The 26,201-nt window shown below is 36.7% G+C and overlaps 1 protein-coding gene across 2 annotated transcripts in view; it reads right to left on the bottom strand.

Moving 5' to 3' along the window:
* TRAT1 (T cell receptor associated transmembrane adaptor 1) overlaps positions 1 to 25,926 on the bottom strand; it is a 37,081-nt gene extending 11,155 nt beyond the window's left edge. Inside the window, exons 1-3 of one of the 2 annotated variants that reach the window (XM_080824473.1) lie at positions 25,490 to 25,926; positions 11,895 to 12,005; positions 2,836 to 2,872 (exon numbers count right to left, since the gene is read on the bottom strand). In XM_080824473.1, the coding sequence (XP_080680599.1) occupies positions 2,836 to 2,872; positions 11,895 to 12,005; positions 25,490 to 25,496 (155 nt within the window). In that variant the 5' untranslated portion in view covers positions 25,497 to 25,926. Of the gene's footprint in view, positions 1 to 2,835; positions 2,873 to 11,894; positions 12,632 to 25,489 lie in introns of those variants that run through there. The other variant, XM_080824472.1, reaches the window with a different exon arrangement.
* Between the last annotated feature and the right edge of the window lie 275 nt (positions 25,927 to 26,201).

Below are 26,201 nucleotides of genomic sequence, written 5' to 3'. Positions count from 1 at the left end.
GAAAAAAGAGAAGAGGAGAAGCCAACAAATATGGACAGAATGTAGATGGAACTTTCATGTTTTACTCTAAAGGGTACAGAGCGAAGGAGAGGTAGGTGTAGGAAATCTAGTATCAAGAAAGCTTTTTTTCTTTCCTCTCCTTTTCCTTCTCTCCTTCCTTCCTTCTTTCTTTCAGGTGTGAAACAACACTCTTACATATTGATGAGAATAATTTAAAAACGGGACAGAAAAAGCAATAATGCAGGAGAGGAAAGGGAAGTTTGCTGGTGGGACGTGTCACTGAGTACATGCTCACTGAATTTTTGCTTTTTTTGGCAGGGACCATACCATGGGTGTAGGTGTCTTGAACCTGGGGTGAGAGGACCAAATACAGACCCCTGGTCCTGGGAAAGAATATAAACCTCAGCACTGGCTTTGGATGGTTGGAGACTAAGAAATGAACCCCGTGGTGCTCCCTGTGAGGGATGCTTAATGGACTTTCAGAGCAATGATATCAAATACTACTTAATACTAAATTTTTATTCTCTTTGTCAGTGTTCCAATTTTCTTCTAGTATATCCACTTCTTTGTAAAGTCTATAAAACACAAGGCACTTATATTGCCAGTGCTTTGGAGTACTTAAAAAGAAGGGTCTTTTGCCAAGGTTTTGGGGAAAGGAAACTAGCAATATCTACTAGCATGAAGAATTCTAAAGACAATAGCAAAGACACTGAGAGCAGTGAAACAGAACTAGGAGCGACAAAAAGACAATCGAAACCTATCAATATGGAACAATTGGACAATTTGGACAATTTAGAACCTATCTGTACTTCTCAAAGTTTCTTAAGAAACAATACTTAAGAAGGGACTGGACATCTTGCAGTCACACAGGGATGGAGCTTGGCTAATGGTTATTTGTACATTAAAACAAATAAACAGAAGGCTGGAAAACTTGGAGCTATTTTGGTTATAAGCATGGCAGTGATCACAGTGAGGGCTTCATCCACGTACCCACTTGGAAGTCTCAGAAGTCTGGGAAGGCTACACAGTAGTTCTCTCATTGGGACACCTGGGTGGCTCAGTTGGTTAAGCATCTGCATTCTGCTCAGGTCATGATTCCAGGGTCCTGGGATTAAGCTCTGAGTAGGGCTTCCTGCTCAGTAGGTAGTTTGCTTCTCCCTTTCCCTCTGCCCATCCCCTTGCTTGTGCTCTCTCTTTCTCTCTCTCAAATAAATAAATAAATAAATAAAATCTTTTTTTTTTTTCTTCAAAAAAGTTCTCTTTTCATAAACATCCTCAGGTGAGGAGGACAATTGAGACCAAAAGTCTGGGCCAGGGCACTAGGTTAGTATATTAGTAAAGAGGGGAAGTGAAAGGAGCTCGCAGAGCTGCAGAAATCCAAGAAATCATCTTAAGGTAGAAGAATGGCTGAGCCATGCCTTGCCAGAAAAGCACCTTTCAGTGCCACTCAGGAACAGAGCAAGTAAAAACTGCTGGGAATCTGTCCTAAGGTTTTTGAGAGAGACTCTGAAACTGAGGAGTCATGATAAATTTAAAGTAGTTGTGGGGCGCCTGGGTGGCTCAGTGGGTTAAAGCCTTTGCCTTCAGCTCAGGTCATGATCCCAGGACCCTGCTTACTGTGAGATGGGTATTTTACTAATTTTCCCTCCTGACTCTCGCCATTCCAACCCAAGAGTACCAACCCAATCTTTAGCAGATTGATCAAATCACTAGACTTTCTATCACATTGCATCTTAATTGCCTTTCAAATAACAAGTATCAAATCAATTGTCCAAGAGATTAACTTCTACATGGAAAATCCATAGAGGATTTTCTTTGTCATGTTGTTTGTTTTAACCAAATCAGCAAATCTCTCTTGATATGAGATAATGCATGGAAGATTATCTTGTTATAGAATTCAATGATACATCGCAAAAATAAAGATTTTCTTTTTTGTGTGAATCTGCCTGCAGCCTACATCCTGAATCTGTCAGAGATATTTCCACATGGAGAAAAATTTTAAAAAGACCTTTTAGAGGCTAACAGAAAGCTTATAATCTTATCCTACCCAGTGAGAAAGCTCTGTGTTTGTGAAAGACATTTCTGCCTTTCAGCCTACCATTTCAGAAAGGTCTTGAAGAGTCCTCTAGCAAATTCTCTATATTTAGATGTGTTTTCATCCTAAAGGAGAAATCTCCAATCTAATAACACATTTGGGTCAGAATATACTGTGAAAGAAAATGAAAATTCTTTGCTATGATTTATGCCATAAACCTTCTTTGGTTAAAAAAAAGTCATACAAATTTCTCTGCAATTCAGTTAACAGGTATTAAAGACAATACACTATATCTGTATCCATGTATTATTTTAGGGTCTATTTATCACATTTCCCCGTTGACTGACATTAATCTTAACAGCAGCATAGCACAAAGCATCCTTATCTAAGTATGTATGTATATATATCTTAAATTTTATTAGGTATTGCCACACTTCTTTTCCACCCTTCTTAAGGGTCCCACAATTCCATGTATAATTAGACTACATTCTTACAATCTGATCTGATTCATAATCTAGGATATATCCATCGGAAATTGACAAGAATTCTGTAGATACTAGGTTAGAGTCTCATTTTGTCCCTTAACCATCTCTCTTACTGACTCAGGATAAGTAAGTCACTAAGGAAGATAATAACATTATAGCTTTTGATCTTCAGAGAGAAATAACAGTAATTAAAGCTCACTTTTAATTTTATTTTTACCCAAACATGACATCCCTGAGCCAAACCTATAAGTAATATATCTTGTTACACCCCCTTATTACTTGGGAATCATAATACATAACTTATTTTCTACATACCTGGGAATGTAGTCTTCAGGGTACCTGTACATGTTATCTGAAAGATATTAAAAATAGTCAAGTTAAAAGAAATATTGACATACATTTAAATTTTCTAGAGAATGTTGTGAGGAGAGCTCAGCTTTAGAGTCAGTTGATATCTTAAATCAAGGCACTTGGCCACCACCATCAGACATAAAGATCTTCTGTGATTTGGCCCTATCATATATATTCTTTCTTGGTAATTTAAGATGGAAACACAAGCGCAGCTTAGAGGTGATGTAGGGCCTGGATGTGTGGCCATTTTATGGGTGGGAAAAACCAAGCTATGAACAGGGGGAACTCTACTAGTGCCTTTGCTGTGGGACAGTCCATCGTGAGTGGGACATATTGTCCTTTCTGCCTTCACACTTCATGAAACACCTCTGTTTCCTTCTGTCAGATTTCCCTCTTTGCTCTTGCTGATTTGAATAAGCTTTTCTTCCTTACCCAAAACAGACAAATGAAAACAAAAACACAAAATGAAACAAATTCTAAAAGGCTTATTTATTTATCTATATTTGAAGTGTCTGTTAACACTTCTTGTCATGTGAACAACAACCTAAAAATTATGTTCAGGAAGTTTCTCTGGTCGTGATTTTATCTCATCTACATGGCAAATAAAGGTAAGGAGAGATGACAATTCTAGGGAGAAGAGATCTGGAAAAAGTCGGGAACACAGTCTAAAAATAATCAAAACATTGAGTGGCTTTTAAAAGAAACTGTATGCTGGTATGCAGTAACCATACTGACCAGAGATCTGATGTAGACTCATAAAACCGTGAAAAAATTCTGTACGAAGTCTCAGAAAGTAACCCACTGCTGAACCTTGAAGCTGGTGGTTCAAAGGCAAGAAAAGAAACTATTCTTGCTTCAAATTCAATATTTTTATTCATTTTTTGATGTGATTATCTGTTTTGTACATGTTGAGTTTGAGGAGTTCTTTATAGATCTTGGATATCAGCCCTTTGTCTTTACTGTCATTTGCAAATATTTTCTCCCATTCCGTGGGTTGCCTCTTTGTTTTGTTGACTGTTTCCTTTGCTGTGCAGAAACTTTTGATCTTGATGAAGTCCCAAAAGTTCATTTTCGCTTTTGTTTCCTTTGCCTTTGGAGACGTGTCTTAAAGTGGCCGATGTCGAAGAGGTTACTGCCTATGTTCTCCTCTAGGATTTTGATAGATTCCTGCCTCACGTTGAGGTCTTTTATCCATTTTGAGTTTATCTTTGTGTATGGTGTAAGAGAATGGCTGAGTTTCATTCTTCTACACATAGCTGTTCAATTTTCCCAGCACCATTTATTGAAGAGACTGTCTTTTTTCCACTGGATATTTTTTCCTGCTTTGTCGAAGATTAGTTGACCATAGAGTTGAGGGTCCATATCTGGGCTGTCTACTCTGTTCCACTGATCTATGTGTCTGTTTTTGTGCCAGTACCATGTTGTCTTGGTGATCACAGCCTTGTAGTAAAGCTTGAAATCAGGCAACATGATGCCCCCAGCTTTGTTTTTCTTTTTCAACATTTCCTTAGCAATTCGGGGTCTCTTCTGGTTCCATAAAAATTTTAGGATTGCTTGTTTCAGGACTTTGAAAAATGCCAGTGGAATTTTGATCGGGATGGCATCGAAAGTATAGATGGCTCCAGTCAGTATAGACATTTTAACTATGTTTATTCTTCCGATCCATGAGCATGGAATCTTTTTCCATCTTTTTGTATCTTCTTCAATTTCTTTCATGAGTGTTCTGTAGTTCCTCCAGTACAGATCTTTTACCTCTTTGGTTAGGTGTATCCCCAGGTATCTTATCAGGTATCTTATGGTTTTTGGTGCTATAGCAAATGGAATCTATTTTCTAACTTCCCTTTCTATATTTTCATCTTTGGTGTGTAAGAAAGCTACTGATTTCTGTACACTGATTTTTGTATCCTGCCACATTACTGAATTACTGTATGAGTTCTAGTAGTTTGGGGGTGGGGTCTTTTGGGTTTTCCATATAAAGTATCATGTCATCTGCGAAGAGAGAGAGTTTGACTTCTTCTTTGCCAATTAGAATACCTTTTTATTTTCTTTTTGTTGTCTGATTGCTGTTGCTAGCATTCTAATACATGTCGAGTAACAGTGGTGAGAGTGGACATCCCTGTCGTGTTCCTGATCTCAAAGGGAAGGCTGTCAGCTTTTCCCCATTAAGGATGATATTCGCTGTAGGTTTCTCATAGATAGATTTTATGAATGAATGGATAAAGAAGATATGGTCCATATATACAATGGAGTATTATGTCTCCATCAGAAAGGATGAATACCCAACTTTTATATCAACATGGACAGGACTGGAAGAGATTATGCTGAGTGAAATAAGTCAAGCAGAGAGAGTCAATTATCGTATGGTTTTACTTACTTGTGGAGCATAAGGAATAACACAGAGGACACTGGGAGATGGAGAGAAGTGAGGTGGGGAAAATCGGAGAGGGAGACAAACAATGAGAGACTGTGGACTGAGAAACAAACAGGGTTTTGGAGGGGGGAGGTGTTGGGGGTTGGGTGAGCCTGGTGGTGGTATTAAGGAGGGCACATATTACATGGAGCACTGGGTGAGGTGCATAAACAATGAATTTTGGAACACTGAAAAAAAATAAAACTAAATTTAAAAAAATTAAATACTTATATTTAAACTTGAAAAAAATAGTTTTAAGAATCTTTTTAGTGAAAAGCAATAGATTCCTAATGAATTATTGAGAGAAAATTGGGGGAATTTAGAGCACAATTTTAATAATTAAGATCAATATTATGAAGAAGTCTGTATTATCTGTTCATCAATACATTTTCTTAGATATTGAAATCAATGGATGTGTATATTATGATACTTATTATATTTTGACTGTGTATTATTCAACATGACATTGAATAGCAAAATCTTGCAAAAGATATTTCTGTAAAAATGAAGCCCATTATTATCTAAGTCTCTGGCAATAACACAGAGAAAATAGTAACCAAAGGGTGATCTTTCAGTTTTCACATATAAAAAATATTGTGTTGGTAAGGAACTAGCAAAAATATCTCAAATGACTGAATTAGTCACCAAACAACTAGAAATATTATTTTTAGTTAAATTTATATGTGACCAAATTGAAGTATTCTCCAGAAGGGTCGCTAGCAGAGAAACATTATTGGAACAAATTATTAAAATCATTATGTTGGAGGATGAAACAGACATGTCATATGTCAGTGTATTCAGAAGAATTAAAATATATATACAAGAATTTAGTCAAACTGTACCTAATGCATTACGGAAAAGATTCAGGTTGAGATATAGCAAGTTTTTGCTTTGGGTAGCAGATCTTCAATGCATTTTACATGTGACAATATGCAAATCATTTTAAAACTCTGATTCTCACTTTACCTATAAAGTAGAGATAATAATGCCTATAGCATGTGAGTAGATACGGAAGATGAATGAAATAATTTTCGTTAAAAACACTTTGGAAGGGGCACCTGGGTGGCTCAGTGGGTTAAAGCCTCTGCCTTCAGCTCAGGTCATGATCTCAGGGTCCTAGGATCAAGCCCTGCATCGGGCTCTCTGCTCAGCAGGGAGCCTGCTTCCCCCTCTCTCTCTGCCTGCCTCTCTGCCTACTTGTGATCTCTGTCTGTCAAATAAATAAAATCTTTAAAAAGAAATTAAAAAAAAACACTTTGGAAAATGACAAAGCTGATTTTCAATATTATACATTCTAAATTCAATCACATTTTCAGCCACAACTTAATTGTGCTGATTGGAATAGAGTCTCTTCATTAAATGGAGTAGCTGAAAACAAGCTGATATAATTAAAATGCTATTTACAAGATTTATAAGTAAAGCTGGATTTGTAGTGCAATGACCAAATCTCACTTCTGGCAAGAGGATGGTCACCAAGTGAGTGTTAAATGAAAAGATAAAAAATAAAGAATTTGAAAACAAAAAGAATGATATTACTTACAGAGAATAAGAAAAAAAATAGGCATGGGGTCAATGTTTCCGTATACAGACTAATATTTTCTAAAGATAATGTGGATTTTCCAGCTGGAAGTGCTTGGAGTGTGAATGTTGGTGTCTGGAAGGTACACGAATGTGATATGTAAAAGGACAGCTTTTTTTTTTTTTTAAGATTTTATTTATTTATTTGACAGAGAGGGATCACAAGTAGGCAGGTGGGGGTGGGGGAGGGGAAGCAGGGTCCCCTCTGAGCAGAGAGCCCAATGCAGGGCTTGATCCCGGGACCCTGAGATCACAACCTGAGCTGAAGGCAGAGGCTTTAACCCACTGAGCCACCCAGGTGCCTCTAAAAGGATAGCTTTATGGAAAGAAAATGTTGTTGGATGTGTTATCAGTAGAGAGAAGGAAAACAAGGCTTGGACCAAAAAGCTTTGTGGGGGAAAAAGGAAGCAGAAGCAACTCTATGAAGGATATGATTTAATGATGTGATGCTTACATGGAAGAAAAGAAACTAAAACAGTGTGAGGAAGAAAGTAAGTATTGGGAAAAGGACATTATGCACCAAGACCAACCAGCGTTCTTAAAACTGTAGCCTGAAAGTGTTCTTAAAACGTTCAAGGTCACCACCTTCTGTACCCCTCTTAGAATTTAAATGTATAATCTGAAGCTGGACAGTCTGTACTCGTATGGTTTCAGTAAGTTCCTTCTTATGGTAAGAAGTGTGATAGCATATGATTTTTTTTAAATAGAGGAGTGGTAATCAAAAGCTTAGAGGTTGGGACCAAGGAGAAAGGTCAGCAAGCTTAGTCTCCTGATGAGCGTTGGCTCGTTCATGAAGGCTTATAAGTTTATTGAAAAATAAATGGCATGATTTAGAAGCTACGTAATCAACTCAATGATTTTTTTTTTAAATTTTTTATAAACATATAATGTATTATTAGCCCCAGGGGAACAGGTCTGTGAATCGCCAGGTTTACACACTTCACAGCACTCACCATAGCACACACCTTCCCCAATGTCCATAACCTCAATGATATTTAGTAAAACTAAAAGCAGTTTTTATGTTGCTATGAAGCAGTTACATTTGCAAGATTCTGTGTGAGAAGGGGTGGGTGAGTTTTCACAATCCTCTCTGTGATTCAGATACAGACAACTTGCGGTCAGGTTCATGGTTGAGAGCAGGTAAGCAAACATTTGCTTTTATGTTTTCTCCTTTATAGTGTTTACTCTTCCATGTGCACTACATAACAAGAAAAACAGCACATGGCCCAAACTCCATAATAACATTTTTTGATACATTCTTAATGTGAAAAATGTGCCATAATTTTCTAGTGAATAGGAGATATACGGATAAGACTTTGATGTATGAGCAAACCATATGCTTATTTATCCTTCTTCTCAAAACAGAGAAGAAAGGTTGGATAAAGAAAATTTTTTTGGATTTAAAGGAGGACAAAGCTTATACCTTCCTAGCAGAAAAAGAAATAAATATAATCCTCCTAAAGAACAGACAAAGAATCACTTAAAAATGTAAGGTTTATTTAGGGGGAAGGGAGAACTCCATTACAAAGCTTTTACCTAGCTAGCACTGCTGCAGAAAACATCAAGGAGAGGCTTATCATGTCTATCTGATTGAATGTGGAGATACTGCATTGTTGCTGGGATGGAGATTTTCTTTCTTAAGCCATTTAATACACCAGCACAACTTATTCACTCACTGTTCCCATAGGTGGAGTCCCACCTTTCAAGTTTCCTAGCCACAAATAGTAGCACAGAGATGCAAAAATAAAAAGTTCCATTAGGTCAGATAACGGGGGCATTGTGTTCGCAGACCAAGTAGCAGAAAAGCTGGCTAATGTCATTGAATCTCCTCTGCCTAGGACAAACAAAGCTGGGAGGAGGCTTTAGCAGGACGGGACAGAAGTCAGTTTGCAGAGCTAATCCTAGAGCCACCTGTACTCTTCGTATGAGAAAGACAGTGCAATTCTTGCTCATGTGGACTAGCAAAGGGTGACATTTATTACTGATGCTAGCGGAAAGACGTCAGGAGAAGCTGGGGCAGTTAGGAGAAGGTTGCAGCGAGAAAATGGTGAGGTGGCATGAGAATGAAGGGCATTTTGGCATCCATGAGCATTGCTGCAAGGCTAATCTGAGGTTTGCACGCTAATAAAATGCAAGACCCAGGGTTGTGTGCTCCATCCAGGAAGGGCATGTTATTGCTTAAATAAAATAATTTGCAGTAGACTAATGGTTAGAACCGTCTATGAAAGCCTACAGAAAATACTCTAAAAGGCATCTGTGTAGGACTTCAATGGACACAGCGTCATTGCTAAAGCTCAGGTTATTGCATAGACATGTTAAATGATACAGACATGGGGCAGGAAGTGACATGGGAGCTGGAGAGGACCTAGAGAATACAGAGATGGTGGGAGTGAGGAGTCAGAGGAACTAACGTTCCCTGAATACCCGACACTAAAATTAAATGGGGAAAGATGTAGTTAGAGCAAGCCCTTCACAAGTATGAGTGGAAGGAGGAAAGGAGGCACCGGGGCCACCGAGAGTGGTGATGTGGGCTGTGCCCTGAGCAAGACTGACCTCCTCAGTCCCCAGCACGATGCTGAGGGATCTCTAGAAGTCCCATAAGAACCCTTGGTCTGAACAGTGTTTTCCACATTTTGTAGGCAAGGAAACTACGAGAAACTATGTTTCTGGTACAAGAGGTCTCCCAGGTAAATATTGAAAGCAGCGTTCTAATTAATGGTTGACTTGAAAAGCCATGATGTTAAGAACAAATTGAGAGAATTGAAATTAATTTTTAAAAATAGAACAATGAATATAATTGACTATTTCCTGGGGTTTGGTTTTTTTTTTTTTTTTGGTTTTTTTTTTTAGTGTTATTTCCCACCATACTGCTTTTAGACAAAGTAATTTGTGGCACGCCTGAGACACAATTGAAATGAAAAAAAAAATCTGTTGTTTTTTTTTTTTTTTTTAAGAAAAAGCCTTTCTCTTTCCCTTCCTCCCTTCCTCCTTTCCTTTCTTCCTTGTTTTCTTTCTTAAAAAGTTAGTCTACTGTCTTTTGGTAGTGGTCAACTAACCGTTATAAGAGAACAACTCCCAAAAGGAGTCCATTTGGTGGCAAATGGTATGAATACAGATAAATAAATTCCAAAGCACAAACTACCAAAAAATGAGAACTGAGAAGGACACTTGTTCCTTGGTCCCACACAGGGACTGGAAACTCTGGAGACCTGCACCAAAATCAACAGAGAGTGAAGTATTAGTTCACATGGTTATTCTTGTCCTGGCTTCCGTCCTAAATTATTTCAACTCTATAGCTCTCAATTCACCTTTTTCTTTTTTAAAAGATTTTATTTATTTATTTGAGAGAGAGAGAGCACAAGCAAGGGGAGGGACACAGGGAGGGGGAAAAAGGAGGTTCCCCACTAAGCAGGGAGCCTGAGGTAGGACTTGATCCCAGGACCCTGGGATCATGACCTGAGCTGAAGTCAGATGTTTAACTGGTGGAGCCATCCAGGTCCTCCTCAATTCACCTTTTTCTAATACAAGTGACAGTATTATCTGCATTCATAAAATATCTTAGTGGAGAAATTAAAATATAGTCATTTTAAGCTATTATATAAAGAAAAGTGCTGCTCTTAGCTCATTTTTTTCTATGACAGAAGCCTTTTTCAAAAATGTTAGAGGATGGGTCATTCATGTATCTCACTTATGAAATTTGTTTCAAAAAACATTTGATTTAAAAAAGAAATATTAATTGGGTTATGGACATTGGTAAAGGTATGTGCTATGGTGAGTGCTGTGAAGTGTGTAAACCTGGTGATTCACAGACCTGTACCCCTGGGGCTAATAATACATTATATGTTAATAAAAAATAAAAAATTTAAAAAAAAGAATTATTGAAATCATTGCTAATGAAAAAGCATTGCCTTCCTGGCATTTCAGGCTTAGAAATGATGTAATAGAGTGTTGAGTTTCTGGCCGAGGACAGTTGGTCAGCAATGTAAAAGCAGCGTGTGCTGGTGGGAATCACTTTGGACAGAGAATTAGACAGGACCCTTATTCTTGACTTTGTTATTGAGTAGACGTGTGACCTCAGCTATACCGCCTCACTTTCTAGCGCCTCTCATCTTTTTTGAGAGGTATGACAGTAACACTGTCTTTATATTTTATATTTGTGTTATCCCAAGAGGATCAAGGACTCTCCCAGATTCTAACCATTGTCTAAATTAGCTTCATGCAGTTTTTCTTGGTCATGTGTCTAATGCAATTTTACTAACTTTGTTTTACTTCTTTTCATCTGTTAAAATGTATTGACATTTTCTTTTCTATTCATTAGAACCACTGAAATGTCCTGCTCCCAGAAATAGCTGGACTTTCATATCTATCCATCCATCCATCCATCCATCCACCCAACACACTTGTATTGAATGCCAGTGGTGTGCAAAGATTGTGCCATTGCTGGGTGTTGAACTATTTCAGGCACGTTCAGGAGGGTGAAAGCCACATGGCTAAAACTTCTGACCAGCTTGTTTAAAGGAACAGCTGACCCCAGGAGTGTTAGATAATAAGCCTGTGGGTCAGCCTGTTGCTTTGCCCTTTTTCTTCTGATCCCAGTCCAGCTAACTGCACTTCAGAGGCTCTGACTGATGCTGAGGGGTTTGAGTAGGCTTGAGTGGAAGCTTGAGGATTTGGGTCTCCACTCTTTCCATCAGCTATCAGTGAGAAATTTTATGGCTGCTGCAGAAGAGGCTACAATTTCATGAGCTGTTGAGTTGGAGGAGGAAAACTACATTTTACCAGGACAATTCCTTCCTACTCTATATTTGTTAAGGCAGAGAGAAAACCAAGATTGGGAGTCTGTTTATATTGTAATATGATGGCATTTTTAAATTAAGAGAAACCTAAGGGTAGAAAAAAAGTATCATATAGGATTCCTACAGATGAAAATACCCTATTTCATGACATTTCAAAAAATGGTCTTCTTCTGTAGGTTTTCCAGTGACTTGTTTCTATTCGAGCTGGTACTATCTGGCTATTTTTCAAAATGTCTTACCTTGTCGCTGCTTTTCCACATAGTGGGAAATATTGAAGATCAGTGATACAACCAGAGCTAACCCCAAAAAGGCTACAATTATCCAGGCATAAAACTGGCATTCAGAGTTTCCTGGAAAAAAAAAACAAAACCTATAACATAATAGTTGCTCACCAATTTGTTTTGAATTAAACATTCCCACAATTAAAACCATAGTTTTTATTCATAATGAAGAACAAGTCCTCTGCCAAGAAATTAATTACCATTGACAAACAAAGCCGCCTTACAGATTTCAAATGGGTATTGCTATTATGTCCCTGTATTCAGCATGGACAAAAGGAAGCAAGTTTCCCTCATTCTCAGTGTTGATGATTTGAAAGATGTTTTTAGTCTAGCTGCTAATATTTGACAACTGGTGACAGATTATTAAGACTTTGATTCAAAATGAAAATCATCCAGATTATCCAGAATGATAATTTGCCATACTTTTTCCCTTTCTTTAATCTTCAGATATAGTCATATATATTTTATTTATGGAAAACCACCTATCCCCTTCTATAAATAATTATGCTCCTCTTTACCCTTGTGTAGAGATTCTTTTTTCATTCCTGAGCCATAGGGGGTTTGTGGGCTATTGCCTATCAGTTGTCCTTGGTTATTTATGGTAATCTTTACATGTATATGAGTAATTTATAAGATAATTATTTATGTATTTAGATCTATTGCACTATGTGTATATTTATGTATAATGCATATATAAAATACATTATACTTACATATAAATATATTGATTTTATATATAATATGCATATGTGTATACATATAGTCTATACCATATATCATATACTATATAAACATTACATATTAATTATAAACATATATTTATTACATAATTTATATTTTATTAATATTTATTTTATATAAATATATTTTATATGTATATATTATAATTTTATATATTTATATATGCATACATATATATGTATAAAAATTAGACAATTATCTTAGTAGCCAAATAGTCATGTGAATACTGACCCCAGAAAAGTAGCTTATGATTCTCTAACACTATATATTTATGTGTTCAACCAATATCAGACATCTCTTCTGTGTCAGGACCTGTGCCTTATATTTGGGAATCAAAGGTAAAGAAAACAGAATCTTGACCCTCAAGGCATTGTTTAGCTGGGGACACAGATGTGCAAAGACAAGCAGAAATGGCATGTGACGGTAGCTACGACAGAGCTTATGTTCCTTCCCAGCCTTAGCTCCTTCTATGACTTCCCCAAATCAGACACCATGCTCGGCCCTTTCAAAGAAATCTAAATAGCATAATGTTAGATGCAGAACAGGCAAACCCCTAACAGGAGGGAAATTAGTCTTGCTTCCCTATCCTGTCTTTAAACCAGCAAATAATCCTTAGACCAAAATGTCCTTTGTGCTGCCCTTTTACTTATTTTCTATATCTCAAATTTGATGTTTGAATTGTTCTTTTTTTTTTTTTTTTTTTTGAGTACTTACTGACATTGCAGTGTGGTTGTTGAATTGCCCTCAGTGGACCTGTGTATTAGAGGACCTCTGTTTTCCTCCCTTCCTTCCTTCCTTCCCTTCCTCCTTCCATCCCCACTCCCTCCCTCCCTCCCTCCATCCCTTCCTTCTTTCTTTCCTTCGCATCATTTATCTTCAAATGAACATTTGTGATAAAGATGTATATCTACATATATGCACATAATTTGCATATTGCTTATTTATATATACTTGGCTTTTGTTTGAACTAGTCTGTGGCTCTTTAAACACAAACAGATCTGTCTACTAATGTCTGCTACCTCCTTTTTAATTTCATGCCATGTTATTTAGGTGTTCGAAATACCATAAAGTCCACAAAGGATAGGACCATCTCTGCCTTCTGCTCTGCAGTGCCAGGCATAATACACATGATTTATAAAGATTTTTAAAGAATTCATTAGTAAATGGGAAAAGTTAACTGATAATGGTAGTGAAATGTGTAGTTTTATTTTCTTTCTTCTTCTTTTTTTTTTTTAAGATTTTATTTATTTATTTGACAGAGAGAGAGACAGCCAGAGAGGGAACACAAGCAGGGGGAGTAGGAGAGGGAGAGCAGGCTTCCCACTGAGCAGGGAGCCAGAAGCAGGGCTCAATCCCAGGACTCTGGGATCATGACCTAAGCTGAAGGCAGATGCTTAATGACTGAGCCACCCAGAAGCCCCTGGTTTTATTTTCTTTAAGGGAATTTTTATGTTTCATAAAGTTTAAGAAAACTGAGAAGACTTGAATAGTTTTTAATTCTCCAATAGACCTATCAATTAATTTGGTTAAAAACACTAAGGTTTAAAAAGGCCTTATTTATTTATCATGAACATCATACCATAAATATTTATGAGAATTCTACAACATAGTAATCATTAACTACTTAAAATATACCAGAAATTCTAGGTTTTGCGTGGTACTGTCTATATTCCTAGAATTATTTCTTTGACTTTTATGTTTATGAAAAAAACACACGTGCCTACTGAGTATACATTTAAAAAATCCTAGCAGTATCAAAAATCCGAGCAATTCCTAGAATAACATGTAAGATTCTCTATTAGAGCATAAATGGGTCACAAATTTTATACTAATTAGCCTTTTTTTAAAAAGTTACTGATGTGTCTGGGGGATTTTTGCCATGTTTATGTTATTTTTAGTGGCTACCTGGAATCATGCAGTATTGCTGTACTATAATTCATCTACCCACTTCTCTAAGATGGACATTCTGATTTTTTAAAAATGTTTCTCTTATAAACAATAATGCAATGAACTTCACTGGACAGGACTTTTGTATATATGTGGGCTTATCTGTAGAAAGAGGCTCCTGAGAATATAATTGCTGGATCAGAGGGAATTTTTAAGACATGCTTTCAAAGAGAGCTTGTTCCCCACTGCCCATTGATAATAGTCCTTCTCAGGTGGTTAATGTGACTATAATTGTGAACAAATGGCGCCAGCAAGCTGTCTTAATTGCCAGATGGGTCTCAGTTTCCCTCTCTGCTATCACAATACAAAGGTATTAGTTTATGTTTTCTATTATCAAACTAATGGTTAAATCAATGAATTCTGTTATTAAAGACTTCTTGTATTTGTCACTTACGGACCCATAGTCTAGACGCAGTTCTAGGTTCTTCCACATCTTAAATCTTAAGGCAATTTGAGGGCACGTACTATATTTTCTATCGAGATAGATCACAATTATCAATTCAGGATATTCAGTCTGTCAAGTAGACTCGAATCACTCCCCTCTACAGTCACTGTATTTGGTGACAAATAAATGAACTTCAGTTGCTACACAGAGGCCAGACTTGTTGTATATATCATTCTTGTTCACAATAAAAAACAATTAGTAAACTCAGGCAAGCAAAAACAGAAAGCTAAGAATCAACAACAATCCTATTTTCAAGAGATGACCACTGTGAACACCTTGGTTCATATACTTGCAGTTATTTTTCTCCATATAGAAATTGTTAGAGACAAAAACATATGATTCATTTATACTGACTATACTATTATCTACTTTCACACCAATAATCTATAGTGCATTTTTCCTATAAATAAAATATGCTTTCATTTCTTTTAGCTGCCCTGTATTCCATTGAGAGAATTTTCCATAATTTAAACAATCCCTTATCATTAGATATTTAAGTTGCTTGTGATTTTTAGTTATAAGCAATGTTGTGATGAATATCTGTAGCTATAACTATATATCCAACCTGAATTTTTTCCCACGTTAGAAATTCTTGATTTGCTAGATCAAATGATATATATGTCTTATAGGATTTTGATACAATGATGGCTCAGGTTTTAAAACACAGTATTAAGCAGACCCTTTCCAGGTTGATCTGGCCTCTGTTCCTATTATTTCAATTGGTCCAGACTTTATGTTTATGGCTCTTTCGGTTCATTGAACACCATTCCTGGTAACTACTATCTTTCCACACGCTGTCTCATATAGTCCCCTCCTTTGTCGTTTTTGGAGGAAGTTGTTCCCTTGTCTTTTCTCCCAGGAGAAGGAACTTGCTCCTATTTCTGCCCTAAGCATAGAGAACATCACACTTTTCTTTCCTCACCATGAACTATTTCCACAAAATATTACTTTAGGTTTCCTATCTTTTAGGACTTATCTGCTATGCCTGCCCAATAATATACCATGCTCCAGTCATTCCGAGGCACTTAAGATTCTCAATAGATACCATACTTACCATTTCATGTCCTTATGTCTCTGTGTATTTGCCCCTTTGCCTGAAATGCCTTCCCCCTTAACTATTTAACAAATTCCTAGTCATCCTTCAAGACTGCATTTTCTTTGAAGCATTCACTCTATGCTGCCTGCCCCCCACCAAGTGGTATCTTTTATATCTCTATATTTCAACAAATATTGAGGTAATATTTGTTGAGGTAATCATTTATGTATAAAATTCTCTCTCTACTTAACTGAATTTCTTGAAGGACTGAAAGAAGGTCATGTTCATTGTGGTCTTCATGCCTCCATTTCCTCATTGTACCTATTTTTGTGGAGATTGAGATTCATAGAAGAGTGTTCCTCATTAATAAGATGCTCAATAAATGTTAGCTATTATTCTTTAAAAAAAAAATTTTATTTGAGTATGGCTGACACACAATGTTACATTAGTTTCAGAGGTACAACATTTCTATGTGTTATGCCAGGCTCATCACAAGTGCAGTTAGCTTCTGCTGTCATACAACACTATTACAATACCATTGACTGTGTTTTCTGTGCTATACCTTTTATTCTCATGTCTTCCTCAATATATAACTGAAAATTATTGTTATTCTCATCTTACTACCAGTAAGATTCCTATTTTTATTTCTGCAACCTATTCAGTACAAAGTAGGTTCTCACTAAGCATGTATCAACTAACTAAATAGAAAATGAGTGGCATGAAGATGGGTAATGTAATGACTAGGGCCAACAGAAAGGTTCTGATCAAGTATGAGGTCTAAACACACCCACAACTTTGGGAAGACAAGCTGAAGATTCTATTACAGTTGTCTCTAGTACTGTTGAGAAAGGACCTACCTTCCAGCAGCTAGGGACCAGATCCTTGTGAGAAGGAGAATAGCACATTAGGCCACTGTAATCTTGGTGTAAGTGCTCATCTACAACATTCTAATTCTCTCTGCCCTGAATCTGTATTTACTGAAAAACCTACAGATTATTTTTTTTTTCCCCAGGAAGCTTGGAACAAGTGGTTTGCATGCTTGCAAATAGCTACTAATCTGATTAAATTTATGGGGTGTCCACCACTCTAAACATAAAATTTTCTTTTCTTGTTTAAAAATAAGTCTTTGGGGCACCTGGTGGTTCAGTGGGTTAAGCCTCTGCCTTTGGCTCAGGTCATGATCTCAGGGTCCTGGTTTCGAGCACCGCATCGGGCTGTCTGCTCAGCGGGGACCCTGCCCACTCCCACCACCACCCCCCCCCCCCGTCACTCTCTGCCTGCCTCTCTGTCTACTTGTGATCTCTGTCTGTAAAATAAGTAAATAAAAGCTTTTTTAAAAAATTTAAAAAGTAAAAATAAGTCTTTAAGGAGTTTGGTTGGGCTCAGCAAAATCTCTGGGAAAAGGAATCTAGAAAATACCACTAGTTGAGGTAAGCTGTATGAGCCAGATGCAACCTTGGGAAATTTACACCTGCATAATGCTGGGATGGTAATGACCTAAGAGTCAGAGTGAGGAGAAATAATCTCCTCACAGAATGCACAATAACTTCCAGAGACATGAAATGAGATGTGCTTTCACTTTCTTCAACCTTTACCTTAAAGATCAATGTCTTTATGTTCACTTATTAAATGCATACTCTTCCAGTATGAGAATAGAAAAATAAGCGTTTTCCTATGTGCTGATAACATGGTTATTATAAATCAAGAGTGGCCTCATGAAATAGTTGTTCTGTCTTGTTATTGTTAGAGAAAGAATGGACAATCTTCAATCTTTAAGTAACTACTTAAAGATCAAATTATTGTTTTAGGCAAATATCCATTTTTTTTAGCCTAGTAATTATATATACCATAATACAGTATAGGTTACTTAACAATACTTATCACAGCTAATTTTTTATAGAGTTGGCCAGAAAGTTGCTTTGTTTCTAATGAAGCATTTGATAGATGTATTAATGATTTACCGGTAACCAAATTGGATAACTTGTAATCTTATGTTAGAAGTAGTCAAATCTAATTTTTACAGATGGCAAACAGACATGAGAAGATTCTCAACATCATTCATCATCAGGGAAATACAAATCAAAACCACAATGAGATACCACTTCACACCTGTCAGAATAGCTAAAATTAACAACACAGGAAACAACAGATGTTGGTGAGGATGTGGAGAAAAGGGAGCCATTTTACACTGTTGGTAGGAATGCAAATTGGTGGAGCCACTCTGGAAAATAGTGTGGAGGTTCCTCAAAAAGTTAAAAATGGAACTACCCTATGACCCAGCAATCACACTCCTGGGTATTTACTCACAGGATACAAAAATATTAATTCAAAGGGTAAGTGTACCCCAGTGTTTATAGCAGCAGCATCAACAGTAGCCAAATTATGGAAAGAGCCCAAATGTCCATCAACTGATGAATGGATAAAGAAGAAGTGGTATATATGTACAATGGAATATTACTCAGCCATCAAAAAGAATGAAATCTTGCCATTCTCAACAATGTAGATGGAGCCAGCGAGTATTATGCTAAGTGAATTAAGTCAGAGAAAGAAAATACCATATGATTTCACTCATATGTGGAATTTGAGAACATAAGGGAAAAAAAGAGAGAGGCAAGCTGAAGAAAACAAACTGCTGGCAGGGAGGTGGGTGGGGGATGGGCTAGATAGTTGATGGGCATTAAGTAGGGCACTTGTGCTAAGCACAGGATATTGTATGTAAGTGAGGAATCACTAAATTCTACTCCTGAAACGAACATTCCACTGTATGTTAACTAACTGGAATTTAAATAAAAACTTGGAAAAAAAAGAAAAAAGAATGTTTACTTTAGAAAACTTGTAATTGAAAAAAAATAGTTCGGTCTAGAATTATTGCATCAAATCCTATAACATATACTTTGGGACCTTGATCATTCACTTATGCACATGCTGAAAGGATGCAAAACTGTTTGGGGAAGGAAATTTTCACGCTGTCTGTAAGTTCTCCCTGGATCTGCCTCTGAATGGATGTAGAATGGGCTTCGATGGCTTTCCCAGTATAACTGGGACATATCCCAGTTATACTCCCAAAATGCTTTAAGAGAATATCAAGGCTGTTTCCATTTCAGCTGACAATCTGCCTTCAAATGGCAACAGAATCCTGAACTGCAGGTTATAGTCAGAAAATAAAAATTAAAACGCTTTGTCGCTCTTTTTGTTTTCTTCCATTTTATACAATTTCTGCCTATGTTATCAGGCAAAATGAATCTTGTTTTAGGGAAAAGAACCAGCTGGATGAAACTTGCTATTGAATTCATTAATTATAAGGAGTCTATGGACTAGAAGACATCGTTGAATATACCACTTGGCATCTCTGGTAGAAGAAGCTGGGATCTCCCCAAGAACTGGCACGTTTTCACCCTTATGGTTCATGTGACTATTACCGTCAGCCATCTGGCTGCAATTTAATCATTTGCATTTGTATCATTTGATAAACAATTTATCTTAAGCAAATCTCTGCGATTATATGATACTCATTTTTGTGACCTAATTGTATCCACTTCTCCTTATTTTCCTTTGTCCTGATCTATTTGGTTAACCCTTATACAGGACTATATGCTTTATGTACTTCAAATAACTCTCTTTCAGGGGGAAGGGTAAGAAAGCAAAGAAAGAAAGAAGGAAGGAATAATAGATGTCTAGAACTTACCCTTGAGAGAACTAACAATTTACTTCGTACTTAGTTTTTTGTATTTTTTCTTTCCAGTTCTCATCGTATCTAGTATTTAGTCTATATTCAATAAACAGTTGTGGTTTGGGCAAATAGAATAGAGTGCTGTATAAAAAGGCATACTTCAAGGCAAAAACCCCTCATCTTATTTTTATAATTACACTGATTCTAGCTATAAAATATCCTAACATTTGCACAAAATTATATTTCAATTAGAAGTTTCCCTTTATCTTCTTTAACTAAAAGGAACACGAAAAAGTTGTATCAGTCCATTAATTGGGACAAGAAAATAATTTGCTCTCAACTACAAAGAAACAACCAAATCAAGGTTATGAGCCTACTATTTTATGTAAAGGCTTTAACAAAATCCTAGTAATTTTCAGGAAATATGTTAGCAACAGTAAGGCAAGAACTTAGACCACACCATACATTCTTCTAGGGCTCAGTTTTGTCGTTTACTGTAACAATAAATTTGTTTCACATAACCAACTGGAGGCCTTTGAAAACTTAGGCCAAATTCTGGGGCACCTGGGTGGCTCAGTGGGTTAAAGCCTCTGCCTTCGGCTCAGGTCATGATCCCAGGGTCCTGGGATCGAGCCCCGCATCGGGCTCTCTGCTCAGCAGGGAGCCTGCTTCCTCCTCTCTCTCTGCCTGCCTCTTCATCTGCTTGTGATCTCTCTCTGTCAAATAAATAAATAAAATCCTAAAAAAAAAAAAAAATTTAAAAAAAAAAAAAAAAAACTTAGGCCAAATTCTAAAGCATGGTGTTGGTTTAGCATGGTCTCTGTTTTTTTCTGATTTCGGGAGTTTCCAACTCTTATCTAACCTTCTGTTTTCCAAGATTTTTCCCTTGTGTAATGTGATATGAGTTTTAAACAGGCAGATTTTCATTTAGAAACTTTGTATTTCATGACATTCTTGACAGCTTTCATAATTTTTTTAAAAAAGATGTTAAGTAATCTCTACACCCAACGTGGGGTTCAGAGTCACAAGTCTGAGATCAAGACTGAGCCAGTCGGGTGCCTCAGCTCTCATAATTTTTTGATTGCCCACAATAAATGCCCCCATTTTGAAAACAAAAAAACTTACACAGATGAGAAAATCGAAACAAAACAAAATACACATTTAGCTATTGAGTAGCTAAATGGTGAGGATTATCAACCTGAATGACAGATCTATGTAAGAGTTCGCACATACTTTCATACCTCCCTTCACCCAGTTATTTCCCATATGCAGTATGAGTATCTCCAAACCCATGTGGGTGTCTATTCAGCACAGATAATGCTTCTTATACTATTAGATGCACAAAGTGCTCAAAAGATCTTGCCCAACAAATGCAATCTTCAGTATCATTATTCCATAATTGTAATTACTTTCATTTAAAAAGCTTTTATCAATTTAAAAAGAACTCCCACACAATTTGAATTTAGCTCTTCACACTGTTAAAAAGCCAAAGGCCTCAAGAAGTTATTAGTGAGGGAATGACAGCTAGGAAAAGCATGATTTAGGTTTCTATCTAGCTTTCAACTGCCAGGGGCTAATCGTAGTCACTCTAATTATAAGACCTCTGACTCCTTTAATGCCAACAGTACTTGGCAGGCACTGTAGCTGGAATTCACATTTGCTTGTGCTCTGAAGGGAAACCCAGCAAATGTATCCTTTTTCTGCTGGCAGGTTTGATTCATGCAGAAGCCTTCACTTAACTAACAATAGAAAGGTAATACATATGATGCCTTAATTGTTTTCCTTCAGGAAGTCTGTACCTGACACAACTGTATGAGTTTATAGTTTATAGGATATGGCTTTTCAACATGGTTTCTCTCCCTTGGCTTGCAAATTCTGTCAGAGCAGTGACCATCTCCTTGTTGCATTCCATGAGTAGGTATATCTGCTTTAGGCACCCCAGAAAGTTCGAAGGAAAAGTTCTGATAGAACATCCCCATGGATCCTACGCATAAAAAGAGTTTTTCTTACTGACAGTTAATGACGGTTTGCTGTGGAACTAGGTGAATTCTTGAGGACCCTTTGTAGCACGTTGTCAGTATCCACGCAGCACCCCATCCCACTACCATCCATCCCCATCACCCCATCAATAAAAGGCATTAGAGTCATTGATAGAAGCACCGGAAGGTATTTTGAAATCCACCCTCAGGATTTTGAGTAAATAAGATATTGTTTTTAATGCAAAACTTGGTATCTGTCCACCTTAAGTAAGGATCTGGTATGAACAGAGGGTTATTTGAGAAATGGATGGTGTCTGTTGGGGAAGGACAGTGATGGACAGAGGGACGATAGCAATACAGGGCATTGGAATGCCTGCTTCTAAGTGCAGAGGGAGACTGAGTGAAGGCACTTCCTAGCTGTGTGACTTTTTGCATCTCACTGAACCTCACTAAGCCAATTATAACTCTGGAGTTCAGATCCGCATCTGTGTGACATCTTTCTAGAACATCATAGTTGTTCTTAACCAACACTTAACTGAATTTGTTAAAGGGAACATACCTGTGGAAGGAGGTGGGGGGGGGGCATATTTTAAGACTCTCCAATGGAGAGGAGAAGTGAGTTGAGGGAAATCAGAGGGGGAGACACACCATAAGAGACTGTGGACTCTGAGAAAGAAACTGAGGGTTTTGGAGGGGAGGGGGATGAGGGGTTGGGTGAGCCTGGTGGTGGGTATTAAGGAGGGCACATGGGTGTGGTTTATAAAATGAATTATGGATCACGGGGAAAAAAATTAAATTAAATTAAATTTAAAAAATAAAAAATAAAATGCACAACCTCAAAAAAAAAAAAAAAGACACTATGTTATAATTTCCCCAGGACTGGACTACTTGTCAATTTTATAATTTAAAAAGTTTAATTAAATTAAAGAATTGGGATTGGTCAACTTGAGAAACCCTATTGGGATTAAAGTGCTGGCCAAATTCATTGTTTGCATATAACACCCAATGCTCCATGCAATCCGTGCCCTCCTTAATACCCACCATTGGGCTCCATTTTATACATATACTTATTGTTTTCTGTTGGAGAAGCACCTTGGCGAGATCCTCTTAGGATGTCATGGGTGTGTGGGAAACCTTCAGCCAACAAAATTTTAACTATTATGTTTCTTTATTGTTGTAAGAAGACCTGTTAATTTTTTTCTTTCCTCTTTCTAGTTCTGGAATACTGAGAGAATTAATAAAATTCAAAATGTCTGGAAATGTGACCAATAATGATGTTGATGATCTTTCCTGGATTGACCTTCTTTAAAATCACTGCACATATTACCTAAATTAAATGATGAAACACACTGACTTTGACCCATCTTTAACTTAAAGAACACCTAAGTTTAAAAGATGATTAATAAATTAGTCCTATCTCATCTCTAAAGGAAAGGTTCATTGTTCTTAGGCGATTGAGGCTCAAGGAAAGAGAAAACTGAGTGAAGACAATGAAAATCTTTTTTTTTTTTTGGAAAAGCAACAATCTGTAACTAAGTTGTGGATCACTTTGTAAACTAAATTAATGGTAGCCCTCAGGAATTGTTCTCACCAGTTGATTCAGCTAATATTGATTTTATGTGTATGCAGAAACATGGTAGGAATTATGATATTGGCTGATTTATGAATGCAGTGAGTGCAAGGCATTTAAGCAGGAGAAACCCAAGGATACTTAGGGTTTAATTTCTTACATTGCTTTACTTAACTAGGAATAATTTTGCTTTTTTACACTAATTTTCTTTTTAACTTCACCTATCTAAATGTAAAAAATACTGTTGTCTGACTCTTCTCTCACATTAAAGTCTTTTCCCCTCCTTTTAAGAACTATGAGTTTTTAAGAGCAAACCCTTGATATTTTTATCTCTTCTGTGGCATTGTGGAAGGTCTCAACTGTCAATGGGGAACTCCTGTATTACCTAGAAAGGGAACATCTAAACTACGAAATTGTAGGGAAGAAATTGTATCATACCCCTCAAAAAATTAGAATTAATGAATCCTGGAAATAGTTGAATGTTATACTCAATGCCTTTGGCCTTGCCACCCTTCCAGAATTCCCCCAACACCACCAGCTCATGACAACTGTTCATAATATTGCCATGTCTATTTTTTGCAGGGCACTGGCAAAACTGGAACAGTTGTTTTGTTCTTTGCTAATCTATGAACCTAGAAAAAATAAAGATAGGTATGTAAATCATATGTCAGGCTTATGTTCCCTGTGTGATTAATCCAATCAACTGATTTTAAAATCCAGCAAACAAAATACTGGGAAGAAAATTCACAGAAATTATATATAATATCTTTACCCTATCAATGGCTCACACAAATTGATATTAAAAGTACTATAAGCACTATAATGAAGCAAAAGGTATAATTAGACAATGTATAGATTGTATGATGCTAAACAGTTTAAAAACCTATTTAAACTGTTCAGCTTCATTATAATCAATGATTATCAACAATGGGTTAGCATATTACGCTTTTATCAGTAAAGATTTTTTTTAGATGATACCCGCCTATTCAGGAGAAACACACTAGGATGAGAGTGGATTGGCATCACTCTTGGAAAAACAGCTATATAATATATGAGCAGCTATATAACAATGATATTTATGAGTAGCTATATAATAATGAGATTTACAGTGTTTGTAACCTCTTACTCAATAATGCCAATTCTAGAAATTTTTCCCAAGAAAATAACCCTTGATATAGGAAAAATATAGAGATGTTCATCTTTCTGTCATTTGAAATATAACACAACTGCTTACAACATAAATGTCCAACAATAAAGAAATAGCTAAGGAAATTATAATTAGCCTAATGGATGTCATTGTCTACATTCTTCTAAAATGATTAGGCAGAAATCATCATGAAAAGGGAAAAACTTATATTCTAATGTTAGAAAAAAATTCTCAGTATATGATTTCATGTTCACTATTATTTCAGGTATGAAAAGCAAATCATGTAGAATGTATTGAAATAGTGGGAAGGAAATACAACGTAATACCTTGTGTTTTTTTGAGGTGGTGGGAACTATGTAAATTTTTTTCTTTTTCATATATATTTCAGTCCTCTTACTTGGTATAGTGTGTATCTTTTCTTTTACAACAAAAAGATACTTACTAAAGACATAAAAAGTACACAAAACATTAAAAGGGGTATGAACCATCAATGTGGAACAGACACTCAGCTAATCAATGGGGATTCAAGCCTTGTGATCCATGCCACTGAGATCGAATTTTCACTGGCCGTTGCAGAATTATCACCTCTCTGATATCAGCAATTGGGTTAATTTCCGGGAAGATAATACAATTCTTAAACTCAAAGGAATTAGGATGAGGTTACTACCGACCTGTTTTATAACTAAAGAGGAATATGCATGAAAAACAAAAGTTTCTTTAAAAATAACAGATACTGTAAATGGCATAATTATCAATGAACACTAACTGAACAGTTACAACTAGCTTTATCTTATGCAACTTCCCATTTTTTTCTTCTAAGAGAAAATAATCAACTTATATTCACTAAAATATTTCCAAGTATGTTCTAAATTATACTAAAGGTTATCTCACATTTTAAAAATAATATGTAAACTAGTTACTTCCCAAATCTTAACTTTTTTTTGGTTGGAGTGGTGGAAATCATTTCATGAATTTTTAGGCACAGGAATAGAACGAAAGAATTAAAAATGCCACTTACCTGACATGCTTCCTTTGTCAGAGAAATCCTTATGTAGCCATAAGGGAAATGTATGGATTAAAAAGGCTCCCACAAACTCTTTTTTTTTTCGGGAAAGGTACTCTGGTATTTTAGAAGCCGTGTGCCAGTAAAACGTGTCTGTAACCGTACCTCGGGTTTCTCTCTTCTGTGTCTTAAAATCTTTTGTGTGTACTTTGTTCAGTTACAAACAGGAAATGTGGTGATGGAGGCTTCTAGAGGTTTGATCTGAAACCAGTATGCTCTTAAATTTTTGTGTTAACGTGAGACAAAAATCCCACAAGCTTCTGTATTCTGGTATTTGGATTTTTATCAATACCTAAATCTAATTTTAAAATGATAATGAAAGCAAAGTATGAATTAGCCCAGGAGGGAGTCCCCCATGCCTCTGCAGAGAATCCAGGGATCTCCTCACAAGTGCGTTCACATGGAAACAAACTCAAATATAGTAAACAGGGGAGGAAACAGTGAGAAGCCCCCAGGTGTGTTCAGCTTTTGGGCGTGGTTTTTTTTTGTTTTGTTTTTTGTTTTTGTTTTTTTTGAGGCACAATGGAGGAAAGGGGATTGAGGCTTTTTGAACATTACTGTGTATCAGATGCCTTGTTTACCTGGTCCCGCTGAAAGACCGGGTGTCTGCCTTCTTTCCCACCAACTCTCACTCCAGCCGATGGGAGTCTGTGCAGTCTAGGGCCAC

Source organism: Martes martes (genome assembly GCF_963455335.1).
Source record: "Martes martes genome assembly, chromosome: 1".
NCBI lineage: Eukaryota > Metazoa > Chordata > Mammalia > Carnivora > Mustelidae > Martes > Martes martes.
This window is presented reverse-complemented; position numbering and strand designations above follow the sequence as displayed.